At 37.0% G+C, this 16,154-nt stretch overlaps 1 protein-coding gene across 1 annotated transcript in view; it reads right to left on the bottom strand.

The window, feature by feature from the left end:
- LOC143243282 (sodium- and chloride-dependent GABA transporter 2-like) overlaps positions 1–10,100 on the bottom strand; it is an 85,110-nt gene extending 75,010 nt beyond the window's left edge. The window contains exons 1-2 of the mRNA XM_076487134.1: positions 10,002–10,100; positions 8,846–8,946 (exon numbers count right to left, since the gene is read on the bottom strand). Coding sequence (XP_076343249.1) covers positions 8,846–8,946; positions 10,002–10,098 — 198 coding nt within the window. The 5' untranslated portion in view covers positions 10,099–10,100. The remainder of the gene's footprint in view (positions 1–8,845; positions 8,947–10,001) is intronic.
- Between the last annotated feature and the right edge of the window lie 6,054 nt (positions 10,101–16,154).

Consider the following 16,154-nt stretch of genomic DNA (forward strand, 5'->3'; position numbering starts at 1 on the left):
AGCCACCGACATGCAATACAGTTACATCAAAACTGACTGAAGCACAACGCAACAATGTCATTGGTCGCTTGGAAGCAGGCGAATCTCGAACATATGTTGCCATAGCTGTGAATGTCCACCCAAGCACCATCACAAGGCTATGGAATCGTCACTAACAACATGGATCAACTCGTGACCGTCCACGATCTGGCAGACCTCGTGTGACCACGCCTGCACAAGATCGCTACATCCGGTTTTGTCACCTTCGGGATAGAACCACCACTGCGACGTCTACTGCCTCAACAGACCTTTTGCACATTCGAGGGAATCTTGCGGCTCAATGATACGTCGACGAGATTCTTAAGCCCAATGTTCAACCCATCATGGTGAACGTCAATGACGTTTTTCAACATGACAACGCCCGTCCTCACACAGCCCGACTCACCTCTGTCTTTTTGAGACACCACAACATCAACGTTTTCCCTGGCCCTCCAGATCACCAGATTTAAACCCCATCGAACATCTTTGGAACGAGTTGGACCGACGTCTGCGACGGCGACAACCTCAACCGCAGACTCTACCTCATCTTGCAGCAGCTTTGCAGGCTGAGTGGCCAGCCATTCCACAGAATGTGATTTGTCATCTCATCGCTTCCATGGGCAGGAGATGCCAAGCAGTTATTGATGCTTACGGTGGGCATACTCGTTATTGACGTTGAGTGACGTTAAACTTCAACTAGTGTGCGTGGACTTCGCTTTTGTAGACTTTGGATGTTCAGCGGTGAATGTGCAAAGTTTCACACATGTCATACAGAACTACCCGGAATAAACTTGTTAACAATTTGTCTCATATTTTGCCTTTTGCGTTTCTTTTTTTTGAAGAGTATATATTCAACTATGCTTATTTTATCCATAGTCTGATGTGAGTGTCTTAAACCCTTCAAATTTATATTATTTCGTTTAACTAGAAACTACAATTCTCAGATGTTCATAATTTGTATGTTTACCTGGTAGCTAGACCAACATATTTCGTATTATTTGTGAAACTGAAATCATAATCTAATTTATATAACAGAACCAGTTAACTTTATGACCTTATCTTACTCGTGTTATTTGTAATTTTACTAGTTCAAAACGTCAGTTTTTGGTTTTACTGGTGGTGTTCACATGTGTCTGTCTTCTAACTCAAAATTTCATGCTTACATTTTATTGGTAGTGTTTAGTCGTGTCTGTATTCTAGCTCAAAAGTGAAGTTTTGGTTTTACTGGTAGTGTTCACATGTGTCTGTATTCTTGTTCCAAACATCAAGTTTTGGTTTTACTGGTAGTGTGCACATGTGTCTGTATTCTTGTTCCAAACATCAAGTTTTGGTTTCACTGGTAGTGTTCGCATGTGTCTGCATTCCAGGTTAACATTGGTTCAGGTGTTGTTCGAAATAAATGGCTGCAAGTAAAGGTCGAAAATAATGAACATTATGAAATGTTTGAAACATAACAGTTGAGAACAGCAAGTTTGAACGTTACTAGATATATTTAACCTAATTTTTGTTTAATTATAAGTTCGGAAATAGAAGTTGTGTATATTTTTGTATTCATGAGATCTCGTAGTGCTTGAGCCGCAAGTCGTAGCTGGCTGTGGTACTGTTTGTCATTTAGTATAAGCTAGAATGTTTTAAACTAGGAAGCCTGTAAATTATTTTATAGAGTATAAAAGTGTTGAAAAATGTGTTTGTTTGTTGGACTTAAAGCCACTTTGAGCTGTCTAGTATAGGTGTACAAACAGAAATACTGTTTTATACTATATTTTTTAATTTTGTAATTTAAATGTTCGGTAGTGGGAGTTGCGGGTCCTAAAGATAGTATTGACATGAAAAGGTTTAATAACTTAGGTCAAGAATACCAAGAATACCTTAGGCCAAGAATTTTCATTTTAAGCTATGAGACATTGTGGAGTGATTAGAGTTGTTTCAACAGCATAATTAGATAAAAGAAAGTCACGTGGATATTGGGAACCAGTTTGTGTGTTCGCTATCGCTGTTATTGAGTCGTTCTACGTTAATTAGTTTGTTTGTTTTGTTTAATTTTGTGCAAGGCTACACGAAGGTTACCTGCGCTAGTCATTCCTAATTTTGTAGTGTAAGACAAGAGAGAAGACAGCTAATCATCACCACCCACTGCCAACTCTTGGGCTACTCTTTTACTAACGATACATTAAGATACGCGGTTTCTTTTTTCCGCAACAAAACAAAAAGAAAAAACAAAAAATGGCAAACCGAGTGTTTGTAATTTCAAAACTTTAAACAACTCAGAAAAAAAATCGCAGGGTGCGGTATCTATCAGATGCAACAATGATTTAGTAATAAATCTAACTCGAAGTGAGTTTGTGACGGTTAGGGTCTTTGTTTACTATGATTTCATCTGTTGCTGTATGTGGACAGAGCCAACTACTGAAGATTTCTGTCATTATTTTCAAGAAAGCAACTAATAAAACTGTTTTGGGTTTGAATTTTGTAGCTGGGAATATGGTTTATAATTATTTTTAACAGTGAGTTTTCGACAGTGAAATGTAACAAAACGATTGTTTGTTTCTTTCTTAGGTTGGCACAAAGCTCCATATTTTACTATATACTTTCTGTCTACAGCGAGAAATCAAATTCCACCACCAACTCTTGCACTATGCTTTCACCAGCAAATAATGGGACTGACCGTCACATATAATGCCCCATGGATGAAAAGACAAGTATTTTTGGTGACGGAGATTCGAACCCATGACCCTTAAATTAAGAGTCGAGCGCCAACTATACAACAGCTGTAATAAGTTATCAGAAAAGTGTAGTGCAGCGATTCACGACCTCTAACCTTGTACCTAATCTCAAAATGAAATTTCTTGGGTTCGAAACGTGCGTATTCAGTTTTATAGTGAATTTATAGAAGTGGAATATTTAGAGACAAGGATTAATGTTAAATTTTAATGTAATCATAAAACTGATATCTGGACGTATTTTATTACTCACAATCCCCAACTGTTACAGATTAGAAGTCTGGGAACAATGTATTTAAGACTATAGAGTGATATACGAACACCTGTAACTATTTATTGTAAGAAAACGTAATTTGAGCTTATTTTTAATCAGGCAAGTGCTAAGGATCGTAACACACAACAGTATCTATCTAGGCAAATACTAGCGATCAGAACATAGATGATTGTTTATCTAAGCAAATACTAGAGATATGAACATAGGTTACTATTTATCCAGACAAGTACTAGAAATCAGTAAAACGTGCGCATGCCATAAATCACGAGTAAAATTATACACTCTCTTAGCTAGAACACAGCATGACATATGAACCATAAAAGCAAGAAATGAAAATACTTGTTACTTTTAATTTCAGTTTGGAAGTACATCTAGTTCACATGGTGTCATTCGTTACTGAGGTATAGTTTGTTCTTTACCTGGTTTTCTTTAATTTTTGGCTTACTGTGTTTCTCCAAAGAATATTACAAGATGTAGCTTTCAGTAGGACCCGGAACTATGAGGAAGACAGCACCAATAAAGTTATTGAATGGTGAAGAAGGAAACATTACCGTGTTTTGTAGATAGACCACAAGACAACCTTTAGAATCTTGACCGTAGGAGTTTATTTCTGGTGCTGTCATTAGTGAAGATGTGCAATCTCTTACCTTACTGGACCTGTTCATTATCAGGTCACCACTTTAGTTTCATTAGTCAACGGACTTTCAGAATGACCAGTACGTTGGAATGATCATATGGAGGTAGTGAGAAGATTTGGCACCAAACTAACACACTTCTGGTTTCGGTTCATGAAACAACAGTTTATCTCTTTACACGTTTTAAGAGCCAAACTAAAGAAGAACTGTCTGAGCTGGATAACTTGGTAACATAGAGTTAGCCATAAACATTATGACGAGTTGTATGTCTGACTGCAATGCATCCAAGAGAAGAGAACCTAAAACTTTGCACACATAGTAAGGGGATAGTGTGGGTGTGTACTAAGGTACTATGTGTTAGATTTGACTCAAAAATGTTCTTTATCCTAATTATTCTGCTTTGTAAAGGTCTATAGAAAAGTATCATTTTTCTCTCTCTAACTGAATACAGTATTTTCAACATAAACTTGGGAACTCTAAACATTTAAAGTAAACTAAGTTTTGGAAACAGAAATAGAGAATACTGCAGAATTTAAAGACTGAAAAAATTCAGATAAAATCACAGTAATAAAATAATCGAATCTGAGAAACTAAAGTAAATCTATTTGTTTTTAAAAAGGGTTGGACTGAATTAAGATTGGAAAATCGTAAAATAAAAATCATTAAAGAATTGGTGCATTGGGGTAGCGATAAAATTAATTGAAATAAAGGAGACACTTAACTGGTATAGTAAGATCTTAGTGGATCCACTCCTTACTATGTTTTAGTACTGTATTTTGTGTCCAGGTTAAATGGGTTATAACTAAAATATTCCTGGTTGACCAAGTATGATAATGATTGAAAATGTTTCATGACCAATGCTGTCAGTGAACAAAGGTCATGGAGTGACATTATTCACTGGACAAAAAATGTAAGTTGAAATTCTAGATATGAGTATGTTTTCTTTGTACACACCCCCACTAAATGATCAAGAAAAAAGATGTTTAACATTACAGATATCAATCTTGAGGTAAAAAGGACTGGAAGGTTAAACACTAACCATTAGTGGAAGAGGAATATTATATTGTTTGAAATGGTGAGTTGTACCAGTGATGAATATTAGTTGTCTGTTCTCTTTATTATACTTTTAAAATTAAACAATAAGATATCCTCTTATAAACACTCTCAAACTCCTATATTTTTTTTTTTCTTTAACTAATTTTTTTTTACCCAGTGTTTTCCTTACATCATTGCAATATGTTACTGATTTGCATGTTTGTTTGTTTTTTCTCTTCATCATTTAATACTGAAACTTATGTTAGTGAACTTTCTATTTGTCTTTCCTACAAGAAAACATCTCTTAAATAGCAACTTCTATAACATTTTAAGAAATAAAAATCATTCAATGTTTTTAGGCAAAAATATAATATCTACTATTTCTAAACGATTTGGTTTAGATTTGAATTTTTTCAAAATTGCAAATAAACTTTAAGAATATAATATAACAAGCTAGAAACTTAACATCTCCCTCTGAATGCATTAATTAAAATAAAAACTACATGTACTTTAGACTTCAAAGGTTTTATTACATGCATTAATGATCTAATGATTTCATTCATATATAATTTCAGTCAGACAATATGGTGAGTGGATGGTAGATAATATTCTAAACATATCAGACAGAATGTTTTTGTTTTGTTATAGCAAAGCAACAACGGGCTATCTACTGTGTCCACCAAGGGGAACCAAAACCCTGATTTTAACATTATAAATTCAAACACTTACCTCTGTCCTACTAGGGAACAGACAATGAACACTTGTATAACAGCTGTTATGGAGTGAATACCTTTTCTAAGTTAGCATTCACAAACTTCATATTATAAAAACTGTTGTAATAAGAAACTACTTACATCAATAGTATTCCAACCACTACTGTAGTTGTTGTATGCCAGTGAGCCTTATAAGCTGTTAAATGCAATGGTAGCCAACATCAAGATCTTTTGTCAAGGTTAAAATAGTCTTCTTGTTTTCAAATTATAAATTTTTCTAAAAAAAAGATACCTAATTCTTTTAGCTTGTTTCACCACAGTCAAATACATTAGAATACTGAAGGTTTTTCAATGTGTGTAAATAATCATATTTAAATAATGTTAAACCTTCACACCACCATTATTTTCTAATGGGATTCAAAACATATTTATATATGGTGTCTTTGTTGTTAATATTTGCAATAATTTTATCAAGATACAAATAATAGTTGGTACTATGGAATAAGAACCAGAATCTCATTTGATTAAGTAAGTGGTTCAAAAGTTGTATGAAGTTTAAAGTTAGAAAATTGAAAACAGATGTTTCATTTCAAAGAGAATAACTGATATTTACCTGTAAGACAGGAGTATTTTGCAGTGAAAACAATATTTTATTGTTAAAAAGGCTCCAATGCATACAAAGATTCATTAAAAATCCATCATCATATCATATTATTTACAATAGAAAAATAATTAAATGTTTAAAAAAATTACCTTTCAAAATTATACAAGAGTGTACACGTTATCTTGTATAATTATATGAGAGTAGACAAAGTGTTGGGGTGGGTAATGATGACTAGTTGCTTTCCTACAGTACTTAATCAGGGACGACTAGTGCAGATAGCCCTCATGTAGCTTTGCACGAAATTCAAAGCAAACCAAATTAAAACCAACTGGTCGTTTGCCTTCACTTTTTCCTTCAGTATATAATTATTTATTGTTTCTATCAGTTTACATGCTATTCTATCCATGATTCCGATAGCATGTGACCCAATTTAAACACGTTACTTTTGGCCTTCTGCCAAATGAATAATTTTTTGTGTTTTTATGCGAGGGGAGAGTAGTAAGCTTGAGTAATTACTGCCTCCAGTCGGCACTGCAAGTTCACGCTGAGTGATTTAGTGATTTCGATATTAGTTGTAACCTGTTATCTTGAACTCGGAAAGTTGGAGAGAAATTCAGATTCTTTTAAAAACAAATCTTAGTCAAAGTGACGCCTGGTAGAAATTGATGAAATAACATTTAATTTCGTTTTGACCCCGAGTGTCTCAGTATTTAAATTTATAAAACTATAAACATAACCCATATAGCCCTTTTCACTAAAGTTTCTGCTACATTTACGATTTCAAACAATCGTTTATAAACTGACACTCAGTGAACATGCGCAAGTTAAAGAATTTTGTGAAAACCTATTCTGACCTTCAAGACACGTGTTACTGAAAACCTAGCTATGATCTAATTTGTCTTAATTTAACATCTTAATTAAATAATTATACAAAACATCTTTAGTTAGCATACTTGAACGTCATATAAAATAATTAAGATTCAAATCGAATTAAATGTTTGTCTTGAAAACTTATCCAACACGTAATCGAACAGTTTTGTGAAACGTTAGGATTAGTGTATTTAACTATTACGTCACTCGGAAAAGGGTTCACTGCGTCTCATAATGATGGACGTGCGAGGTGTGGAGACGTCGAGGAGAGCGATTTTCCGTAATGGTTCTGTAATGGTCTAAGCAGGCATATGCTTGGGTGGCCGCTCCGACTTACTCATACTCAACAGGGTGCTCTGAATGCACGACAATATAGAGACGAAATTCTGGAACCCATTGTGAGGCCTTTGCCGGTGCTGTCGGCGATGGGTTCATTTTCATGCAGGTTAACGTGCTAGCCCCCGTCGCCTAACTGTGCACGCGTATGGACTTCCTTGATGAGGAAGACATATAGACTTTTGAGTGGTTCGCCAGATCTCCAGATTTAAATCCGATTGAACATTGTTGGGATATGTTGTCGAGGTGTGTTATTGAACGGCACCACTCAGAATGTACAGGAACTCCGACAAGCCCTGCTAGACAAGTGGGCTCCCATGCCCCAAGATAACATTGATAGACTGATTCGAAGTGTGCCAAATCGGTGTCAAAAGTGTATTACAGCCCGTGGAAGTCACATTAGATATTGAATGTTTCAAACATTTCTTGAATAAACGCATGTAAACTGTTTAAAGTATTGTATCGTATGGGATATCAGTTTTTGTGATACTAGTCATTTTTTTTTAATTTTATTTCTCCATGTTTTACACTTCATCACACATTAAAAATGGATATAGATGGAACTGAAATAAGACAAAATATCTAAAAAAATAAAGTATTCTCACATTTGGAACAATGAGATAAATTATATAAGAAAATGTACTTGTTCTTTTAATTTTGTATGCTGTTGTACAGCAATTGTACACAAATAATTGTGTTATGTGTAGCCATAATTTCTTTATCACGTAATTATAAATAAAAGTATTGTGGGCTCAACATGAACAGGACTTTCAGTATGTCAAGATCCTGATTATATACTTATTGATAAATGCTTTAAATGTAATACTAAAATTGCGATTGTTAAAACTAAATTTAATTTTCAATGAACGGTGCCATATTTAACACATAAAACATTAATGTTTATATCAGAAACATATGAATGGTTTGAGTTCTGTACTTTGAATCATTTTGGTGCAACATTACTAAATTACACAATCCGAACACATTTCCCATGAGGTGCTCATTCCTTTGGTCATGTGTAGCTGGAGCATACACCTTTGATCCTGCTAGCTTCTTGTGAGGCCCGGCATGGCCTAGCGCGTAAGGCGTGCGACTCGTAATCCGAGCGTCGCGGGTTCGAATCCTCGTCACACCAAATATGCTCGCCCTTTCAGCCGTGGGGCGTTATAATGTGATGGTCAATCCCACTATTCGTTGGTAAAAGAGTAGCCCAAGAGTTGGTGGTGGGTGGTGATGACTAGCTGCCTTCCCTCTAGTCTTACACTACTAAATTAGGAACGGCTAGCACAGATAGCCCTCGAGTAGCTTTGTGCGAATTTCAAAACAAACAAACAAAGCTTCTTGTGTAAGGTTTCAAAGAATTGTGCCTTTTGAACCCTTGAAAGTGCCACAAACAAACTCCGATATCAGAGTTCGATTCAACAATCATGGAAATCTATCCTTAAATTTCCATTACTACAGTTGGATTTTCGGTCGAATTTCGTCCTCTTCTTCTTGGAAAGGAGTCTGTGGCATTTAGGTGAGAACGTTTCTTGAGACCAAACCTGAACTCACCATTGAAATACCAATAATCGCGTGCTGATATAATCAACTAATTCAATGTTATACTGTTATTGGTAATATATGGGTATCAAACTTACCAAACAAACGGCTGGAGAGACAAAAACCCAGGTAGCGAGGAAGTACCAGTTAGGCCGATATCCTGTCATCTCTTCAATGTTGCTAGACAACCTTTTTACACCTGCAATAATTTATTGTTATTCATATTTTAACAAATTTATTGTTTTACTTGCTGTTACCTTCACGTAAAAAAACACTTGACATAAAACCTGAAATCTACAAATTAAATGTATATTTGTTAATTAATAGTTCAAGTTTATAATGAAAACAACTGAAAATCCCACAAAAGATTAAAAAACAAAAGGCCCTGGTGGTTAGGGGCGCTCGACTCGTAAACTGAGGGTCGCGGATCCGAATCCCCGTAAAACGAAACATGCTCGCCCTTTAAGCCATGAAGGCATTATAAAGTTATGATTAATCCCACCATTCGTTGGTAAAAGAGTATCCCAAGAGTTGACGGCGAGTGGTGACACCTAGCTGCCTTTTCTCTAATCTTATACTACTATATTAGTGATGCTAGCGCAGACAGTCCTTATGTAACCTTCGCAAATTTAAAAACCAAAACAAAAAGTAAGAAGGTAATTTAAAGGATGAATAGCGAATCTGATCCTTTGTGGTGATAAAGTTAAAAAAAACAAACTAGAAAAGTGAAGCGAAGAAAAAATTAAGTTGTTAAAACTATTGACTTTTGAGTACAATAATACAAGGATTAAATGTAATGAATAATTAACTATCATCTCTAAAGTGAAACTTGAGTAAGACACAATCTTCTACGGTTAACTTGAGAATAATATATCATCATCTTTAGGGAGAGCTTGCACATAGTACAACAACACATTCTGGGGTTAACTTCAGAATAATGCAACACCACCATTGAGGGGCAACTTGCATATAGCACAACAGCGCGTTCTAGATTAACTTGAGAATAATACAACAACATATTTTAGGGGTAACTTGCATATAGTACAACAGCATGTTCTAGGGTTAACCTGCATATAATAAGATACCACCCTTCAAGATTAACTTGTTTATTGTACAACAGCTCCTCCTAGGATTAACATACGTAAAATACATCATCACATTCTATGGAACAGAATAACAACATATAAATAAACAGATATATAAGAAGTGGGAAGTGACGTAAGAAATAATGAAGGACATGAATTTGAAACTTACCATAAACCCATGTAATAGCTATAGTTTGAAAGAAAACAGTGAACAGTAGAGTCATTCCACTGGCAGAATAATAATCCATCAGTTGAAATATGTACATGCCCCCCTGAAAAGTAAAAAGATTATTTTAGTGAATAATACGATCAGTTTAAAGAAATCCAATCAGAATTATTTATTAACAGTTTCGTTTTTATTAAATATATTTTATTACAAGTTACAGTTTCTATATTCTAGATACAAGATAACACCATGGTAAAGCCACAGAAATAAACAGATATATCAGAAGTGGAACGTTACTGAATAAATATAATAGTATTGGGAGTTGTGCTTATGGTAAGTTTTATTTATTACGTCATTTTACAGTGAATAAGATTTGTTTTAGACTACCCCAATATTAGACATCATGCACTACACACCCAGCATAGAGTCTTCATGCATTACACATTATCATGAGACATCATGCAATACACATCATCATCAGACATCATGCAATACACATCATCATTAGATCACGTACTACACATCATCATTAGATCACGTACTACACACCCAACATCAGACATCATGCACTACACATCATCATTAGATCACGTACTACACACCCAACATCAGACATCATGCACTACACATCATCATTAGATCACGTACTACACACCCAACATCAGACATCATGCACTACACATCATCATTAGATCACGTACTACACACCCAACATCAGACATCATGCACTACACATCATCATTAGATCACGTACTACACACCCAACATCAGACATCATGCACTACACATCATCATTAGATCACGTACTACACACCCAACATCAGACATTATGCACTACACATCATCATTAGATCACGTACTACACACCCAACATCAGACATCATGCACTACACATCATCATTAGATCACGTACTACACACCCAACATCAGACATCATGCACTACACATCATCATTAGATCACGTACTACACACCCAACATCAGACATTATGCACTACACATCATCATTAGATCACGTACTACACACCCAACATCAGACATCATGCACTACACATCATCATTAGATCACGTACTACACACCCAACATCAGACATCATGCACTACACATCATCATTAGATCACGTACTACACCCAACATCAGACATCATGCACTACACATCATCATTAGATCACGTACTACACACCCAACATCAGACATCATGCACTACACATCATCATTAGATCACGTACTACACACCCAACATCAGACATCATGCACTACACATCATCATTAGATCACGTACTACACACCCAACATCAGACATCATGCACTACACATCATCATTAGATCACGTACTACACACCCAACATCAGACATCATGCACTACACATCATCATTAGATCACGTACTACACACCCAACATCAGACGTTATGCACTACACATTATCATTAGACATCATGCATTACACATCATCATTAGACATCATGCAATACACATCATCATTAGATCACGTACTACACACCCAACATCAGACATCATGCACTACACATCATCATTAGATCACGTACTACACACCCAACATCAGACATCATGCACTACACATCATCATTAGATCACGTACTACACACCCAACATCAGACATCATGCACTACACATCATCATTAGATCACGTACTACACCCCCAACATCAGACATCATGCACTACACATCATCATTAGATCACGTACTACACACCCAACATCAGACATCATGCACTACACATCATCATTAGATCACGTACTACACACCCAACATCAGACATCATGCACTACACATCATCATTAGATCACGTACTACACACTACACCAACATCAGACATCATGCACTACACATCATCATTAGATCACGTACTACACACCCAACATCAGACATCATGCACTACACATCATCATTAGATCACGTACTACACACATCATCAGACATCATGCACTACACATCATCATTAGATCACGTACTACACACCCAACATCAGACATCATGCACTACACATCATCATTAGATCACGTACTACACACCCAACATCAGACATCATGCACTACACATCATCATTAGATCACGTACTACTACACCAACATCAGACATCATGCACTACACATCATCATTAGATCACGTACTACACACCCAACATCAGACATCATGCACTACACATCATCATTAGATCACGTACTACACACCCAACATCAGACATCATGCACTACACACATCATTAGATCACGTACTACACACCCAACATCAGACATCATGCACTACACATCATCATTAGATCACGTACTACACACCCAACATCAGACATCATGCACTACACATCATCATTAGATCACGTACTACACACCCAACATCAGACATCATGCACTACACATCATCATTAGATCACGTACTACACACCCAACATCAGACATCATGCACTACACATCATCATTAGATCACGTACTACACACCCAACATCAGACATCATGCACTACACATCATCATTAGATCACGTACTACACACCCAACATCAGACATCATGCACTACACATCATCATTAGATCACGTACTACACACCCAACATCAGACATCATGCACTACACATCATCATTAGATCACGTACTACACACCCAACATCAGACATCATGCACTACACATCATCATTAGATCACGTACTACACACATCACATCAGACATCATGCACTACACATCATCATTAGATCACGTACTACACCCAACATCAGACATCATGCACTACACATCATCATTAGATCACGTACTACACACCCAACATCAGACATCATGCACTACACATCATCATCATCACGTAGATCATGCAATACACACACATCATCATTAGACATCATGCACAGACATCATGCACTACATCATCATTAGATCACGTACTACACACCCAACATCAGACATCATGCACTACACATCATCATTAGATCACGTACTACACACCCAACATCAGACATCATCTACACATCATCATTAGATCACGTACTACACACCCAACATCAGACATCATGCACTACACATCATCATTAGATCACGTACTACACACCCAACATCAGACATCATGCACTACACATCATCATCAGACATCATGCACTACACATCATCATTAGACATCATGCACTACACATCATCATTAGATCACGTACTACACACCCAACATCAGACATCATGCACTACACACACATCATCATTAGATCACGTACTACACACCCAACATCAGACATCATGCACTACACACACATCATCAGACATCACGTACTACACATCATCATCAGACATCATGCACTACACATCATCATCAGATCATGTACTACACATCATCATTAGATCACGTACTACACACCCAACATCAGACATCATGCACTACACATCATCATTAGACATCATGCACTACACATCATCATTAGATCACGTACTACACACCCAACATCAGACATCATGCACTACACATCATCATTAGATCACGTACTACACACACCTACACAACATCAGACATCATGCACTACACATCATCATTAGATCACGTACTACACACCCAACATCAGACATCATGCATCACGTACTACACATCATCATTAGATCACGTACTACACACCCAACATCAGACATCATGCACTACACATCATCATTAGATCACGTACTACACACCCAACATCAGACATCATGCACTACACACATCATCATTAGATCACGTACTACACACCCAACATCAGACATCATGCACTACACATCATCATTAGATCACGTACTACACCCAACATCAGACATCATGCACTACACATCATCATCAGACATCATCAGACATCATGCACTACACATCATCATTAGATCACGTACTACACACCCAACATCAGACATCATGCACTACACATCATCATTAGATCACGTACTACACACCCAACATCAGACATCATGCACTACACATCATCATTAGATCACGTACTACACACCCAACATCAGACATCATGCACTACACATCATCATTAGATCACGTACTACACACCCAACATCAGACATCATTGCACTACACATCATCATCAGACATCATGCACTACACATTAGATCAACATCAGACATCATGCACTACACATCATCATTAGATCACGTACTACACACCCAACATCAGACATCATGCACTACACATCATCATTAGATCACGTACTACACACCCAACATCAGACATCATGCACTACACATCATCATTAGATCACGTACTACACACCCAACATCAGACATCATGCACTACACATCATCATTAGATCACGTACTACACACCCAACATCAGACATCATGCACTACATCATCATCATTAGATCACGTACTACACACCCAACATCAGACATCATGCACTACACATCATCATTAGATCACGTACTACACACCCAACATCAGACATCATGCACTACACATCATCATTAGATCACGTACTACACACCCAACATCAGACATCATGCACTACACATCATCATTAGATCACGTACTACACACCCAACATCAGACATCATGCTACTACACATCATCATTAGACATCATGCACTACACATCATCATCAGACATCATGCACTACACATCATCATCATACATCAACATCAGACATCACGTACTACACATCATCATCAGACATCATGCACTACACATCATCATCAGACATCATGTACTACACATCATCATCAGACATCATGCACTACACATCATCATTAGATCACGTACTACACACACACATCAGACATCAGACATCATGCATTAGATCACATCATCATTACATCACGTACTACACACCCAACATCAGACATCATGCACTACACATCATCATTAGACATCATACTACTACACATCATCATTAGATCACGTACTACACACCCAACATCAGACATCATGCAATACACATCATCATCATGCACTACACATCATCATTAGATCACGTACTACACACCCAACATCAGACATCATGCACTACACATCATCATTAGATCACGTACTACACACAACATCAGACATCATGCATACACATCATCATTAGATCACGTACTACACATCAACATCAGACATCATGCACTACACATCATCATTAGATCACGTACTACACACCCAACATCAGACATCATGCACTACACATCATCATTAGATCACGTACTACACACCCAACATCAGACATCATGCACTACACATCATCATTAGATCACGTACTACACACCCAACATCAGACATCATGCACTACACATCATCATCAGACATCATGTACTACACATCATCATTAGATCACGTACTACACACCCAACATCAGACATCATGCACTACACATCATCATTAGATCACGTACTACACACCCAACATCAGACATCATGCACTACACATCATCATTAGATCACGTACTACACACCCAACATCAACATCAGACATCATGCACTACACATCATCATTAGATCACGTACTACACACCCAACATCAGACATCATGCACTACACATCATCATCAGACATCATGCACTACACACATCATCATTAGATCACGTACTACACACCCAACATCAGACATCATGCACTACACATCATCATTAGATCACGTACTACACACCCAACATCAGACATCATGCACTACACATCATCATTAGATCACGTACTACACACCCAACATCAGACATCATGCACTACACATCATCATTAGATCACGTACTACACACCCATCACATCAACACATCATCATGCACTACACATCATCATTAGATCACGTACTACACACCCAACATCAGACATCATGCACTACACATCATCATTAGATCACGTACTACACACCCAACATCAGACATCATGCACTACACATCATCATTAGATCACGTACTACACACCCAACATCAGACATCATGCACTACACATCATCATTAGATCACGTACTACACACCCAACATCAGACATCATGCACTACACATCATCATTAGATCACGTACTACACACCCAACATCAGACATCATGCACTACACACATCATCATTAGATCACGTACTACACACCCAACATCAGACATCATGCACTACACATCATCATTAGATCACGTACTACACACCCAACATCAGACATCATGCACTACACATCATCATTAGATCACGTACTACACACCCAACATCAGACATCATGCACTACACATCATCAT

Source organism: Tachypleus tridentatus, unplaced genomic scaffold, assembly GCF_004210375.1.
Source record: "Tachypleus tridentatus isolate NWPU-2018 unplaced genomic scaffold, ASM421037v1 Hic_cluster_2, whole genome shotgun sequence".
Classification (NCBI taxonomy): domain Eukaryota; kingdom Metazoa; phylum Arthropoda; class Merostomata; order Xiphosura; family Limulidae; genus Tachypleus; species Tachypleus tridentatus.